This window comes from Thunnus albacares, chromosome 19 (genome assembly GCF_914725855.1).
Source record: "Thunnus albacares chromosome 19, fThuAlb1.1, whole genome shotgun sequence".
Lineage (NCBI taxonomy): Eukaryota > Metazoa > Chordata > Actinopteri > Scombriformes > Scombridae > Thunnus > Thunnus albacares.
In genome coordinates, this window is record NC_058124.1 from 27,783,867 (window position 1) to 27,800,467 (window position 16,601).

The 16,601-nt window shown below is 41.6% G+C and overlaps 2 protein-coding genes and 1 long non-coding RNA gene across 3 annotated transcripts in view; all 3 read right to left on the minus strand.

Annotated features, from left to right (window-relative positions):
* LOC122969886 overlaps positions 1–287 on the minus strand; it is a 2,001-nt gene extending 1,714 nt beyond the window's left edge. The window contains exon 1 of the long non-coding RNA XR_006399106.1: positions 1–287. This exon is cut by the window's left edge and continues 297 nt beyond it. This is a non-coding gene — a long non-coding RNA (uncharacterized LOC122969886).
* A 236-nt stretch (positions 288–523) lies between these two features.
* rnf139 (ring finger protein 139) lies at positions 524–8,358 on the minus strand. The gene is made up of 6 exons (XM_044335905.1): positions 7,751–8,358; positions 4,016–4,671; positions 3,245–3,392; positions 2,964–3,070; positions 1,885–2,136; positions 524–1,732 (listed from the first exon to the last, which is right to left on the minus strand). Exons 1-6 carry the CDS (start codon positions 7,911–7,913, stop codon positions 941–943), a joined length of 2,118 nt encoding a protein of 705 aa, XP_044191840.1. The 5' UTR covers positions 7,914–8,358; the 3' UTR covers positions 524–940.
* Positions 8,359–10,000: 1,642 nt separating this feature from the next.
* tatdn1 (TatD DNase domain containing 1) lies at positions 10,001–16,237 on the minus strand. The gene is made up of 12 exons (XM_044336229.1): positions 16,132–16,237; positions 14,719–14,784; positions 14,586–14,635; positions 13,666–13,729; positions 13,299–13,442; positions 13,108–13,150; positions 11,851–11,936; positions 11,283–11,323; positions 11,089–11,165; positions 10,882–10,952; positions 10,464–10,590; positions 10,001–10,354 (listed from the first exon to the last, which is right to left on the minus strand). Exons 1-12 carry the CDS (start codon positions 16,208–16,210, stop codon positions 10,252–10,254), a joined length of 951 nt encoding a protein of 316 aa, XP_044192164.1. The 5' UTR covers positions 16,211–16,237; the 3' UTR covers positions 10,001–10,251.
* Between the last annotated feature and the right edge of the window lie 364 nt (positions 16,238–16,601).

The window sequence follows — 16,601 nt, forward strand, 5'->3', positions numbered from 1 at the left end:
AAAAACTTCTTTCACATTTATAAAATCAGTCCTGAAAACACTCAAATACACCGACTCGTCAGATTGATCCGAGCTCGGGTTTGTTCCGCGGTTTTGTCGTTAACGAACCAAAACACTCTCCAGCATTTTCCCTCCAAATAATACACTGCAAGGGAAACGTGAACTGCATCTTTAAGACATCATCTGAGCAACATTTCATGTCGGCAGTCACACACACACACACACACACACACACACCAGGTCATATATATATATATATATATATATATATATATATATATATATATATATATATATATATATATATATATATATATATATATATATATATATATATATATATATATATATATATATATATATATATATATATATCCTGCTCATTGGGGCTGCATAAGTGACTGAATTTAAAACAGTAGCTGAAACTTCCTTCCTTCGTTCAATAGTTTGCTCAACGAGGCAGAGATCTGATATTTTTATTTCATCTGACTGATGTGTGTGTGTGATTTTTTTGAGATGTGGGGAAAATAAACAGTGTAGAGAGACAGCTGTGCCCACATGTAGGAGATCTGTATCAGGGATCCCCGATAATCCGTCAAGACGAAAACATCAATATGATTTTTGGTCTACGTCACGCAGCCCCGACACGCACACACACACACACACACACACACACACACACACACACACACACACACAGATGCATTCATACACACAGACTGAGAGCAGCAGTTACTCTTCCTTGAGCCCTTATAGAGTAAAACCCAAATTCAAAATCAAACAAAAAGAAACTAACAAGAAAAAAAAAAAAAAAAGAAAAGAAAATGACATCCCTGACATTTTTCAAGAACAAATTAAGTTGCTGAAGTTGTGTTTTATAATTCTTTTTAAGTTAAATATAATAAAGATATATGTATATTTATCTATAGATCTTTTATTGTCAGTCCTCTGTGGAGTCTGTGTCATCATTGATATAGTCTTCTTCTATCGGCGTGCCGCCGTTTTGAGTCCCCCACTCGTCTTCGTCGTACTCTATGCTGTCGTTGTCCTCCAGCAGTTCGTTGTCCAGTTCTCCCGGCCCGCCCGCGGCCGCCGCCGCCGCTCCGGCCGCCGCCCCGTCGACCGGCAGCTCGTCGTCTGGCTGTCCGTGCTGGTTCTCCCCCGCCGCCGGAGGGGCCGCCGGAGCGGCGTCCTGCGGCGCGGCTGCGTAGCCCCCGTTGTTGTTGGAGAAGGCGGCTCTGTCTCGGCTCTCCTCCTCTACGTAGACTCTCTGGTGGCACATGGGGCAGGTGTCCTGGATGTAGAGCCACTTCCTCAAGCACAGCGCGTGGAAGTAGTGGTGGCAGGGCGTGATGCGCGCCGAGGTGGCGAACTCCTGGTAACAGATGGCGCACACGTCCTCGATGTCGCTCAGCTGGTCGCCGCGCACCTCCGGCAGGGAGTTGATCTTCTTCACGGCCGTGCGGCGGTTGATGAAGGTCTTCCAGCCGTTCTTGGCCTGCAGGTAGATGTTGAAGTAGGCGTGCAGGCACATCATGCAGGCGCGGATCTTGCTGCCCGACTCGAACATCATGGTGTAGGCGCCGTTCCCGAACATGATGACGCCGAACAGGAACTCGATGATGTTGCCCGTGGAGCGCACGTAGTAGACGTAGTCGTCCAGCTTCTCCCACAAGACGTTGGAGAAGCCGTCGGCCATGAAGAGGCCGTAGACCGTCAGCGACACCACCACCTGGAGGGAGGGAGGGAAACGAGTTACATACGGCGTCTTTAGCCCCGCAGGAAAACAAAGACTCCATGACCGTTTCCACGTTATTTACATGTATCAACAGACGTGAAACACCGAGAGCTTAACGAACGCGTGATCAAACCCTCCGTCCTCACCTTGAGGCAGAGCTCCACGCAGAAGGCGGTGACGGCGAAGAGCCAGGTGTTGAGGGCGTAGTGGTGCCAGAGGGCGTAGCTGAGCGCCACGGGGAGCACGAAGAGCGCCAGGGACACCAGCAGCACGGGGAAATGGCGGCGAAAAGAGGAGACGTGAGAGGCGCTGAGGGACATCAGGACGGGGTCGGTCATGCCGTGGATGAAGTGCAGGATGGCCGTCAGCAGAAGGCACATGTTGCGGCTCAGGCGGACCTTCGGGGGGCAAAGCGAGAGAGGGTTCAACTCTCTTGACATGTGACGCTAAACCGCAACCTCTGAGTTTCTACATGATGTATCACGATAGCAAGAGGATATTCTCTATAAAACCAGTTCAACATGCCTGTGAGCTTCAACAGACTTTAAGAACAACAGACAAACTTCTGTAATAAAAGCAAATAGAAAACATAAATATCATCTGCATCTTCTTTTACAGAGTATTGATAGAACTGTGCACCGTGGCGATCTGATCAATTCAATCTTTTTTTTAAATAAACCAACACAAACTGACTGATCATTAAAAGCGAAGCAGCTTTAAGCATGAAATATGGTTGAATTTTCATAATGTGCAACCCTCGTATGATGGATTGTCCTATAACTTCATGCAGTTCTGTTTGTAATAAGTTCTATTATTTAGTTGTCAGACGAATCGTTGAGAACATAAACATAACTAAACATGGTTATATCTGAGGAGGTTATTAGATTGTTTATTTTTATGAAAGCCGGTTCGTGCTCTGCAGACGTTTGCGTGCAGCTGTCTGTGGATGCAGAGAGCATGAACTGGCCTTTAAGAGTTCAGTATGTATATCAGAGGCTTCAGGAAGAGCTTGTTAATAGCAGCAGCTCTTGCAGATGTCAAGCTAGTTTAGAGGAAAAGGCGGAGACGACACGGAAACGATAAGAAAAGAAATAATAAAGAAAGTTAAAGAAAAAAGTTGAGAAACAAAGTGAACATCCAGTTTCTGATCCCTCTCTACATCCTCTCATTATACACAAATTAGTGATCAACGTGTCTATCGGTTGTGGGTGCTGTGATGACATACTAAGCGTTCCTCGGGGTCCAGGCTGCTAAGGCCGGTCTGCAGAGCCAGGATGAAGAACAGAACGGGAGCCACGAAACCTAAACGTTTATCTTCCTCCTCCGTCGAACCTGAATAAGACAAAACACCAAACTTCAGGCACATTTTCACTAAATGTTTCTAAATGTTGTCCAGCGTGTACAACATATTTCCTGCGGACCACACACACACACACACACACACACACACACACACACACAGACACACACACACACACACACACACACACACACACTCAGTCGTACCGATGAAGGCCAGGATGCTGAGGCCGAGGTAGTGCGCCACAGAGGAGATGACGGCGCTCATCCCCAGAACGGTGAGCGTGGAGTCACAGCCGGAGATGATCAGGTTACTGGTCAGATCCCAGAACACGTCCCAGCTCAGCAGGTAACCCTGCAAGAAACCATGGAAACGGTACAGTCACACAGCTACACGAGAACCAGCATTAGAGCCTGACAGATACTGGATTATTGATGCTGACACTGACATATGAGATTTAAAAGCTGATGGCGATATATTAGCAGATATTAGTCTTTTTAACACAAATACATAACATTTTTATAAGGATCCTTTAAATTTGGTTGTTTTTTCACCATGATATATACTGAGCACAACATTTTACAGATGAAAAACTTTTCAGACACCGTTTTTAAATAACCTGAATCGTATCTTTGGCATTTCTGTACTGAAAATTCTTGCTACCTGTTGGCCGACATAAACGCTGATTTGATATAAAGAAATCATCCATCCTGATGTATCAGCTGGACTCTAGACAAGCGCAGAGTGCAGGTAGATTTTCCGGTTGGCGAGTAAATCTTAGAAGACTATCCACCACATATACATGTAATAAAATATCTGTTTGTCCCTTTACAGTGTAGACATGTGCACCGTATGTGTTTTTTATGTGCGTCTAAACTATCAATCTAACCGTCCCCCTGGCAGGTGAGTTAAGTTAATTTCTTCTTTTCTACGTTGCAGACCTGCATTAAAAGCAGACTCAACGGTTCTGATCTTACCTGTGAGTCGGAGCTGCCGTCTGTTGCAGCACCCGTGGCGTCGCCGCTCTCCCTCCTCACCGCCCGCACCACGTAGACCAGTATCAGCGCCTGGGCGGTGACCCGGGTCAGCCAGAACACCCGCAGCACGTCGGGGAACCTGATCCTCTTCCACGTGTCCTCTAGCAGCAGCTGAAGCCCGTAGATCCGGTACATGTGCCGTACGAGCAGGTAGACGTACCGGCAGGAGTAGTAAAACCATTTGAGCCTCATGGCCAGGCACACGGCCGTGTTGAGGGCCAGCGCCAGGCCCGAGAACACGGCCACCAGCTGCCTGACGTCCACGGGCAGCTCGATCATCAACCCCCAGAGAGGGATCATGATGTCCAGGACCACCAGCGCGGCGCACACGGACTGGAGGTTGAGCAGGAACACGTAGCCCACCCCGAAGACGAGCTGGACGGCGGCCATGCCCAGCCACAGCGTCGGCCCGTTCCTCGGCAGCAGCCTGAAGCCCAGCGCCGCTTTGTAGTAGGCGCTGTAGAAGTCTATGTGAGAGGTGGCGTAGTAGTTGATGAGGACCGCCGCCATGCCCAGAAGAACGGCGAAGAAGAGGGTGTAGAACTTGAACAAGGCTTTCTGGGAGAGCAGCAGCACCACACTGGAGATGAGGACGCCTAGAAAAACACAAGACACGGCGGATTAGTTTGTCTTATTGGAAGCTCACGACAATCAATAAAGTGTGAACACAGTCCGGAAAGCAGAAAAACATCCAGGCAAAGCACAACAAACTGTCAAACATTTCTTAAGACATAAAAAAAAAAAAAAAAGGTGCACAGTGGAAAAATTACTACCATGAGATGAAAAATAAAACCACAAAATGGATAAAACGAGAAAGGAACGCTGTCAACAATACACATAATAGCACAGCAACCAGCATAAAGCACGAATACTGCATTCTGATTGGCTGTGGATGAGCTGAACCAGTCGGACGATGTGCTATCTGCTAGCAGTGCTATCTGTGCAGCGTTGCAGTAAAACGTGACGTCAGAGGTCTTTGCATATATGTGACGGCCCTGCACCACCTGTTTTATCCTGTCAAATAAAGAGGCTCATTATACCATCCTACGTCCCAGTAAAGGGTTAAAGGTTTAGTTTTGCTTTTAGCTATAGTTTTACTCGTGTTGTCATAAGCTTTTTTTTTTTAATGTAGGATTAAAGAGAGCTTCCAAATGTGCCTTTTTTTTAAATAAACACAAAACAACATTAACGTGGGCTCTTATTGTCTGTGGAGAAGAACCTCGCTGACTACACTTTAAATTGAAATGACATAAACAAAGTTCACATTTCAGTTTTATTAAGACTTGTTTTTAGTTGTATATCAGGCCAAAGTTTCTAGGCATACTGTATGTGAGGGAACTAAATGTTAAGAATCGTGTGGTGGGGGAAACATGAGACCGGACCGTTGGCTGACCTACTTGACGAGCACCTCGTTTTGGCCCGTCGCCACTTGCTTCTAACCCGGCGGCGCTGGACTCTTAACACCGAGAGGATTTTCAGAGGGCACGAGTAGTTCAAAGGTCTACAAACTGTACAAACAAGGGAATTATGTAACCCGCTTGCTGTTTATCTGTATGTCTGTTAATGCCTCAACATTAAGCTACAACAGGTTGTTCTTAGAGAGCATGAAAACTGGGATTAGTGTCGACTGAGTTCAAGGCAGTGAAAGGCTTCATCTATACCTGTCCCCGCTCATGTGACTATGATTATTATGCCATAATGTAATAATGTAATAATGTAATGTGACTGCTGAATAATCAAATAGAATATTATGCCAAATTTTTGTTATACAGTTACAGTATCATTAACTTAAATGTCATTTTACTCTAATGTCAAAATGAACAGGAAGTAAATCCTTACCAGAAAAAATGAACATATGTTTCACTTCCTGCAACAAGATCTTGAATATTTCCATTAATATCAGACAGGAATACTAAGATGATGATGTGGTTACTAGAGTCCATCAACAGGAAATGAAGTTAGAGGAACATATAAGTCATTTTAAGCTAAAAATTTGAAGATTTCAATGGTTCTGGGTCCATTAATGTGAATGAAATGTGGTTTTCTTAGTGTGTGTTGGTAAACTGAACACATGTTGGGTTTTGAATTTGTTGGTCAGAAAAAAAAGGAATTATTTGCAATATTAATGTTGTTCATAAGGCCCATATATTCAGTATAAGTCCACGCTTTAGATGAATATATACTCAGTTAAAGGATGAGCTCACAATTTTTGCCTGGAGCCCAAATGAACAGTGAAACCTGTTTTTCTTGCTGTAATCATTCCTCCTGTTCATACTGACCGGTAGAAGATCCCTTCATAATGACCTTACAATGGAAGTCCCTCTTTTTGTTACTATACTTCCACCTGCAGCTCAACAGGGAAACACTGTCCGAGGAAACACAAAGAGGGAATTTGATGCTTAAAAAGACTGTAAATGTGTCAGATATCCACTTGATATGACTAACTCAGACTGCTGAAGCTGAATATAAGCTTCACAGAGACTTTTAAATGACTGTGTGGACACACTGTGTATTTTGGCCTCCATCACTTACACTGAAAACACATTTGAAGGATCTTTTAATATCCAGTATGAACAGGAGGAATGATTACAGCGAGGAAAACCTCTTTCACTGTTCATATGGACACCTGACTGCTGGTTTAAGACAGACTTGTCCTTTAATGACGTGACGTTGATCCATCTACTATTTGTCTTATTATGGCTCTTAACAGATATTCAAATCATTTTGGAAAGAGACCAGCTCAACGCCATATATAGCTAATTCTTTGTTTGTCATTTTGTCAATGAAATACTTCCAAAATACTCAAAATCAAAGTTGTTGCTGAACATTATTTTTTCTTCTGCTGTTGTTCTAAGGAGATTAAAGTCAACAACAGTCAGTTATACAACAGTTATAGCACGCTGAGACTGAACGACATGATATCTGCCACTAAAACACTTGTTTGACTGTTGTTTTCAGACAGACTTCTGTTTTCTACGCAACATCACAGAGGATAAAGAGGCATATGTTGACAGGTAGGCTGCATAAAAATATCCCTCATAGTAATAAGCCTGTTATAAGACGTATTTAACATACTCTAAAAAAATCCATCATCTATAAATATGTAAATATATTTCATTTCAGTGGAGGCTTCAGGTTTCCACGTCACACCTCTGTAAGTTGAATTTTGGACCCGGACTAGCTTTCAAACTATGTGTGATGTCACTGCTCACAGCTCCCACCCCAGTAAAATCTTCAATGAGCGCAGAGAAACTTTCCATTTTCAGTAGCTGAATGTGAAAACAACCTTTCTAGTGTCAAACTCGACACGTACATCATTCTGTACAGTGAAGCTAAATAACGTATTTTTGAGTTGAGGAAGGTTTTAAAAGGAAGGGAAACAAGAATTTGACCAAACAGCTGTGACAAAACAGCTGACGTTAGCTGCTAGCCGGCGTCAAACCAGACTACATCAGGTTTTAGGTAAACCTGTTAAGCTTTGTGTCAGACAAAACTGGCTTGTATTGATATTTCTGCTGCCGGTTAAATCGGCTTTAGCCGGTGTGACAGGTGACATGGCTTCACACTGCTGACTAACGTTCAGGGCTAGCAGCCAGCTAGCTGTCACCTTGTCGTGTTTTGTTGACAGATTTTGGGAGCTCCTGAACAAGACTTTACACTTTAAGAAATGCTTACCCATGACTCTGACCAAAACCTTCCCCATCGCCCCGGCCCAGCCCGAACCGGGGTCGTAATAAGAGTTAAAAATGGCGTCGATAATAAAGATGCAGGGAACTCGCAGAGCCACATCTAGCACCGCTAAGGCCTGCTGGCCCAGCCGGGCTTGAGTGGACGCCATGCGGCTTCAGTTGGGAGGGCTTACAGTCCCGGAGAGCGCCGGTTATCCATGTAACATTAAAAAAGTCCCCCGGCAGCTGCCTCTCGTCCTCCGCTTTGCTTTTTTTGCTGGCGTTTATCTGGCAGCTGGGAACCTGCTGTCGTCCGCCATGTCCGCTCCGCTCAACCTCCTGTTGCTGCTTCTTCTTCTGTTTAACGCCAGACTGTCGCGTTATTACCGCCACCAGCCGTCACACCGCAGCACTCACGAAAACATCAAGATATAAGATATCTTTCTAGCGTCCATTTTCTGTCCGGGTTGTTAGCTTCAGGAAGTTTTTTTTTCCTCTTCTTTTTTTTTTTTTTTTTTTTTTTTTTTTTGAAGACCGCAGAAGTTGCTAGGCTGTTCGAGAAGGACTGTTCCAACGTGACGTAACCGAACGTCTGTTCCGGTGTTGTGGCGTCAGAGGGTGTGGCAGGTGACGTAAAACGTTCACTAAAACACTATTTAAGTTTTTGTTACTCTCTATTTTAAAGGCAGTATTAGGGCCACAGTGAGATAAAATATGTTTTGAGATATTACGAGTGTAATTTAAAAAAAAAACTTTATTTCAGGAAGGCTTTTTCATCTTAAATCGTCTTCTTCCTCTTCTTCTTCTTCTTCTTCTTCTTCTTCTTCTTCTTCTTCTTCTTCTTCTTCTTCTTCTTCTTATCATTATTATTATTTTCTTTATGTTGTGTGTTCTATGTTATTAATACTGTAGCACTTTGAGTTTCAAATTAAAATTTTAAACATCAAAATTTATAAGGGAAGTCTATTACTTTGAAACTCCACTGCTTGGACATCTCTTATCCTACAGTCCCCATTCAAACTTTAAATCGTCAACAAAACTTTGAATTTTCAAAGTTGTATTCTGTGTTGTGATACCTTTTGTACTTTTAGAGAAATTGAAGTCTAAATTGAGGGTATTTACAGCAATTTTCAGACCTCATCAGTGTGTTGTGTGGGTTTGTCTCACTCCCACAGTTTGAACTCCTCAAGCACATATCATACCTTAAAATGTTGCCACAAGCCTCCTCTCTCTCAAAGTCTAAATATATTTCCCATAGGAGTTATAGTTTTTGAGATCTAGACCTTCAGCAGCAGTGTGTCTCCTCACCCTCCCACTTCTTAAACTTACAGATTCTTTCTTCCTTCAAACACTTTGTACACACATTACATCCTCACTCTCAGCTAGTCCTGCTGCCACTAATAATATTCAAATCTCTGAGCTAGAAACTTCATTTTAGGGCAAATCAATTTTTTCTCAACAAGATGTGAAATTGTGGTCTGCATTTCAGGGTTCCCTGCTGGCTCTGTGGTTAAGTCCCTGTTAGATGACGAGGTTCTGGATTCAGTACTGGCTCATGGCAGCGCTCCTCATAACTCTGCTCTTATAAACAACGTTGCTTAACATAGTTATTATATAACATCATGTAATGCGACAACAGTACCCTTTAATATTATAGGAATGTCAGAGCTAAAGTCTAAATGTGAAAATCTGATCTTGTTTGCTATTTACGGTGTCACATGGTAGCTCAGTGCTGTCTAACATACACCAGGTTGTAAGTTTGATCCCAACTGTAGGCCATGTTGGTCTTGGTAGAATTTTTCTTTTTATTAGAATCTTTTCAGCTGCCAGCAATCAATTTCAGCTTTCAGCTATCAAACGCAATTTCTTCAGAAATTACATTTTCTGGTTGTGTGATTGCTGCAAGCAAAACATAAAAATCACATCTGTGACTCCACAAAGAACATTTTTACATTCCTCCAATCTGTATGTGGTTAAGTTTAACAAAAACTGCACTCTGTGTCTGTGGAAATTATATGTAAATGCTTTTTTCTTTCAACAAGGTCATCAATATTCAGTGGTTTTATTACGTTATACATAACTAGAATAGTCTTGCACACAGTACTTTGAAGCATTTTGTATTCTTATAGTTATGTATTTTGTGTATAAAATTCACTGTATAAAATATATTATGTTAAAAAAGTGAAAAAATTATGAGTTTAAAGATGTTTAAAGGGGAGTTTTTAAAATAACAATTATAAATGCCAACCACAAGTTACCACATCTTTATAATGATGGTTTAATGTTTGTTATCAACAGTCAAGAAACCAGTAGGAACTTAATTTGCAGGTAAATGAAAGAGAGAAAGGACAAATAGTTTCAGCACGTGAAAAATGTAATTTCTTTATTTGAGAGGAAGACAGATCAGAAGCTATTTGACTTGAGTTTCACACCTGGACCCATCATTCAGAGAGGCACACACATACAAGACACACACTCGCTCCCGTGAAGGTTTAATCTGGTTTATCATCAGCTGGAGCTGAAGAACACTTTGACGGTGTTGTTGTAGATTGTGTTGGACAGCTCCGCTGGGTCTTCTTCTCTCGCTGCTGCCATCACCTCTAGAACTTGTCTGCAGGCGGGGGACAATCAGTGAAATGTAGACGTTAGCTAATGAAATTTAGTGATTCATTGAGTTCTACAGAGATACTAACTTCTAACTTCACACCGACGTTACTCACATGATGTGACAGGGCTCATTCCTGTCCTTCAGACAGTGTCCGGCCTCCCATTTCTTCTTTGTTGGAAATGTAGTTTTAAGATATTTGGAGCCTGCGTGAGTGTTCTTCACGCCACACCACGGAGCATCTGGGAAGAAACAGGAAGGTATTAATACAAACATGAATTTAATATAACAGTTTAATAACCACACTAACAGCAGCAATGTGAATTGTGATAAAACATGTTATCTTAGATTTCAATGTGTCACAAGACAAGCTGGAAAAAGTATATACAGAGTCGACAAAATACAAATTCCTACTTAACTGGAATATCAGGAACATTTGGCTTTAAAAAGTTAACATCAAGGTTCTGTCACCTATTTAATGGCCACATTCTGTCAGTGACTTTCTTAATTACAGCTAACTGGCTCCAACTCACCTGTTTCTATCATAAGTCTCTCGGTGGGGATAGACTTCATAGCTTCAATATTGGCTTCTGTTTTCAAGGAACTGAAACATAGAATGAAGTTGCAGAATCGTTAATATGTGCCATTAAAATGTCCTTCAAACAGATGTGGATCAGGTCAGGTCAGGTTTTAAGGTTCGGGGGGGCAAACTTCAACATCACATTTCAAAATTCTCTCACCATCCATTTATTCCGATATAAAGGTCCAGGTCAATGAGGGCAGCAGCGTCCTCTGGCGTCCCATCGAATGAGTGGACCTGAAAGAGACAACTACAGGTAAGAAGCTGGATCCTGACTTGATGTTTCAGTTCTATCTCTGGTGCATTTATTACTGTTAACTACAGTTATAAGAAAAGTAAATAAATGAATCTCACCACTCCTCCAACACATCTGTCTCGGTTTCTCTTCATGATGTCTGTCAGAGCAAAGAAACAGTGAATTCCTTTAACTGAAAAAAATCCCTCTTATGAAACAGACGAGGCCCATCCATCCATCCATCAATCCATCCACCCAGCCAGCCAGCCAGCCATCCATCCATCCATCCATCCATCCATCCACCCAGCCATCCATCCATCCAGCCATCCACCCAGCCAGCCAGCCAGCCATCCATCCATCCATCCATCCATCCACCCAGCCAGCCAGCCATCCAGCCAGCCATCCATCCATCCATCCATCCATCCATCCATCCATCCATCCATCCACCCACCCACCCAGCCAGCCAGCCATCCATCCATCCATCCATCCATCCAGCCAGCCAGCCAGCCAGCCAGCCAGCCATCCATCCATCCATCCATCCATCCATCCATCCATCCATCCAGCCAGCCAGCCATCCATCCATCCATCCATCCATCCATCCATCCATCCATCCATCCATCCATCCATCCATCCATCCAGCATGTTCTGGGTCTCCTACCAGACCAGGCCTTTGATGCACAAACCCACCTATGAACTCTTGATGTGAGTTTCTGCAGTGCAGGAACATGGGCAGCTTGGTCTCCTCTGCCAAGTCAAACTGCTTCTCAAAGTATCTGTCGCAGGCCAGAGAGAGAAACGTAGTTACTGTTATAGTTGTGAGATACGGAGACAGCAGCAAACTGAAAGACAACAATATTGTTGATTAATCAACGAAAATGCACAAATATTTTATTTTTATATATTATAATAATTTTTATATTTAGATATTTTATATCATTGTAAATTTAATATCTTTGGGTTTGGGCCTGTTGGTAAGACAAATCAAGTAGTTTAAAGATGTCCTTGTGGACATTTTATCAAGTAACAAAATAAATAATTGATAGATTAATTGCTAATACAAATAATCACTTGTAGCTGTATTTCCAACATAGGCTGCAGTTGGAACATTGTGAAGATGTGAATCTAGGATGAAAAGATAATTAAAGACACTAGAACTGTAAGCAGGTGTATCAGGGTCAAAGCACCTGATGCACCAATGTCAGGCGACCAGGGGAACAAGACCATCACTGAAGAAGGGTTAATATTTGTTTCTTCACTTAGGCAGCCTCAGAATCACTGGTATTTGGCCCTGCAGGACAACCACCGCTCTACCCAGCTAAATCTTTGCTAAAGTGCTGGAAGCATCGATGAGTCCAAACTTATAGAAGAAAAACACTTAGAACTATCTATTATTAGTTATTTTGAGCTTTTAGTCATATCATCAGAGCATGTGATGAAGGTCTCTTGGCCCTAAAAAAACATTTGAATCAAACAATCTGAGAAGGAACAATCTTCTGACGTATACAACCTGTGACAAGGCATCAGTGGCCAAATGTACATTTTGATGGGTCGGAAGAGTTGGAGGGAGGGTTAGTGCAGCTTTAAATACTCAGTAGAGACATACAACCTTTAGAGCTGCAACGATTAGTTCATTAATCAATTAGCAACTATTTTGATAATCGAATAATTGTTTAGGTTGTTCTTTAAGCAAATACTCGATGGTTTCAGGTGTCTTAAATTTGAGAATTTGCTACTTATTCTTGTCTTAAATTGGATGTTTTGGATTTTGGATTGTTGGTCGGACAAAAAATAACATTTGATGATGTCACCTTGGGCTCTAGGAAATTATGATGGGCATTTTACACAGATTTTTGATAAATGTATAGACCGAAACGATTCATCAAAAAGATTGGAAGATTACTTGATAATGGAAATAATCGTTAGTTGCAGCCCTGATTAACTTACTTGAGTTGAGTCTCCTTTGGGCAAAACTCCAATCTGTCAAAATCTGGAACAAGGAGAGAAGACCCACATCATATCATAGTATCAACACTTCATTCAATAATAGAAACACTGACATAAGTATCTCATTTCTTGTGGATAAAAACGGGAATAATTTCTGTTTTTACACATGTGCTTTATAATTTTCTTTTCACCTAGTCCGCACTCTCCAATGGCCACCACCTTTCCTCTGTGTGCTGCTGCCAGCTCTCTCAGCCCGGAGAAGTACTCCGATTCTCCACTCTGCTCAAACTCACTGCAGCGGGTCGGATGGCAGCCGACCGTGCAGAAGAACTCATCTGTCATGAAGGAGATAAAGAAAAAAAAAAAAAACATTAGCTTGGTTTGGCTCATTCTGCTCATGAAGAAGTGAAGCGGAATAAAAAAAATCACATCATGTTGGTCTTGCCCCTTGGCTCTGCAATACAGTCTTAAAAAGACTCATGGACACTGTAAATCAACTAAATACCATTCATTGACGTGCACTCTGGTCCGCAATACGTTTGTCATTGCTATCGTTACCTCTGCTCTCGGCTAGTTTAAGGGCCTCCCTGCTGTCTTCGAGGCTTCCTCCTGTGATCATGAACTGTAACAAAGCAACAGATATCACATTACTTACAACTGAGACTAAAGACTAAAGACATAAGACTTTTTTGTCAATGTACAACCATGCTAGCAGCTCTGTGAGGCTGTATTTAGAGACAGCGGTGCGCAGCAGGGGATGATGGGAACGTCATTTGTTTTGACCTGAGGACAATGCTGGAGGAAACGTTTAAGGATCACCAGGGTTGTTCCAGTAGTTGTTAATATTTTACTCGAAACAACAAATGTCGACATCATCGGGTGCAAGTTGGAAAGTCAGCGGATCACCAAAGTCATTAGGTTTCATCATCTGAAGCAAGAGTGTACAGCTGCAATGATTAGTCAATTAATCAATAAGTCGACCAACTGAAAATTAATCACCAACTATTCCGAAAAGTAATTCATCGTTTTGAGTTTTTTTTAAAGAAAAAATGATAAAATTCTCTTGTTCATGCTTCCTCAATGTGAATATTTTCAGGTTTCTTCAGTTCTTTATCATCATTGGTTGCATCTTGGGTTTGGGGGAAACAGTGATTGATATTTTTCACCATTATCATCCAAACGAATAATTGATTAATTGAGAAAATAACCGCCAGATTAATGGATAATGTAATCATTAATTGCAGCCCTACATGAGCGTCTGAGCCAATCCATCTGGTTGATGTTGAGATTTTTCATTGGATAAGTGGAAATTTTGACCTGCTAGTGGAAGCTTGATGCAAAGTCATGAGGGTTCATCCTGTGGGGGAGGGGGGGGGGGAGGGACCGTGCAAAATTCATGGCAATCCATCCAGTAGCTGTTGAGCTATTTCTATCTGGGATATGTGCACTAATATCAAAGTGATGGACGCATGTCTTACCTTTTCAACGCCGATTTTGAGAGCTCTGTCGATGATCTGATCGAAGTCATCTGTCAGAAAAACACAGCTGGTCTCAGACAAACTTTTCCTCCAACAGCTCAGAAGTCAGAATAATAAAAGAGGAGATGCTCACCGTCGTGTTTCTGCTTCCCTCTGTAGAGTCCTCTGAACATGGGATCTGTCAGGTTCACACCGATATCTGGAGACAGACATTTTGGGAAATATCGATACTGCGATATGACAGCAAACGTTTTCTTGTGATACATCATTGATGTGCTGGAAGCGATAATGTGTGGATGATATGGACAAACTTGTTATCGTGATAATTATCAAAGTATTATTGATCTAGTTATGTTTGCATTAGGGCTGCAACTAACAAATATTTTCGTTATGGATCATTCTGCTGGTTATTTTCTGTATTTATTGATCAGCTGTTTAGTCTGTAACATGTTGTAAAATAGTGAAAAATGCCCAAACAATTTCCTAACACCCTGTTGTATAAAACAAAGGAAAAAATGACAAACTTATAAATTATTCATAGCTTATCAAAATAGTTGTAGATCATTATAACCCTGCCAAGGCTACAGGCATGGTCAAGGCTTCAGTTTCCCTTTGGAGCTTAATGAGGAGTAACATGTGGGACTAAATTGGTGTCATAATAATTGACCAAAATCTCCCAAGAATCAAACAAAAAAAAAATTAAATTGACAGTGAAAAATAAACTGAAAGCAAAACAGTGACCTCAAATGCAAAACTTTCAATAAAACTACACAAGAGTGAAACATTTGATTACAATATTCTCCACTTTTCTTTCACTGATCAGGATTTCTCTTTTGTTGTCACTTAATTTTTCAGTTTGATTGTTGAACTTTTCAGTTTCAGGTCAGAATTGTTCAGTTTTAATGATCTGGAAGTGCAACAAGTACGACTTACCATTGACCTGTCCCTTCAACAGTAATTACAGCCCTGTAACACCTGCCCACACGCCCTTTGTGTCAGAACTGAAACTGAAGAATTAAGCAACAAAACTGAACAAGTGACCACAAAACTTTTCTTGTACATTTTGCCTTTGAGGTCATTTTTTGCTTTTGATTTATTTTTCTTCTATTTATTTATGCATTTATTTGGATGCTTGAGAGATTATTATGACACAGCTGTAATCCCACAGTAACAGAGTTAAAAGGGTTTGATTCTCACAGAGGCTAAATCAAATATTTTCCACCACTACCTTCAGGAGTCACTTTACTGCCAACACAACACCTGTTGCTGCTAGTAGTAGCGGCTGTAGTGCAGTATAAGCTCTGAGTAGGGGTGGTGAACTGATATAAAGAGACAGACAGAGACAGTCTATCTGACGTTTCCCTACACAGCTGCAAGCCTCTGTGGCTGCTGTGTTGTCATTTTCAGCAGGGCTAACTCAGTTAGCTCCAATGCTAACTAAACATACAGACTGGTCTGTTTACGACAAACACCAACACGCAGAGACACTCAGCGTCTTTCTTCTGGCTTCTTATGTTTTATCTAGCTGTAAAAAAATGTGTCTTACCAATGAATTTGTGCTGAGCCATGGTTGTAAGAGCAATGCTTCTGAAAAGAACCACACATGCAGCTCTGACCAGTCCCATACTGTAGGAATACCGTAATTACTGTAGCAGATGGGAATCACAATAATACCTATTTGACTCATAATCTGTAGGAATTAATTGCTATGAATAATTTGAGTCATTAATTGAGGAAAAATGCCATTTGCTGGTTTCAGCTCCTCGTTTTTTTGTTTGTTTTGCAAAACAGAAAACCTAATTGAAGTGTTATTTGGGGAAAATTGTAACAATTCAATGACATGTTACAGACTAAACAGTTGATCAATAAATTGAGAAAATAATTGGCAGAGTGATCCATAATGAAAAAATCATAATCTGCAGCCCTAATGGAAACATATCTAGATGTTTGGTGTCATTTTGCAGTATTGATATTTTCCAAAATCTGTCTCCAGATATCAGTGTGAACCTGACAGAT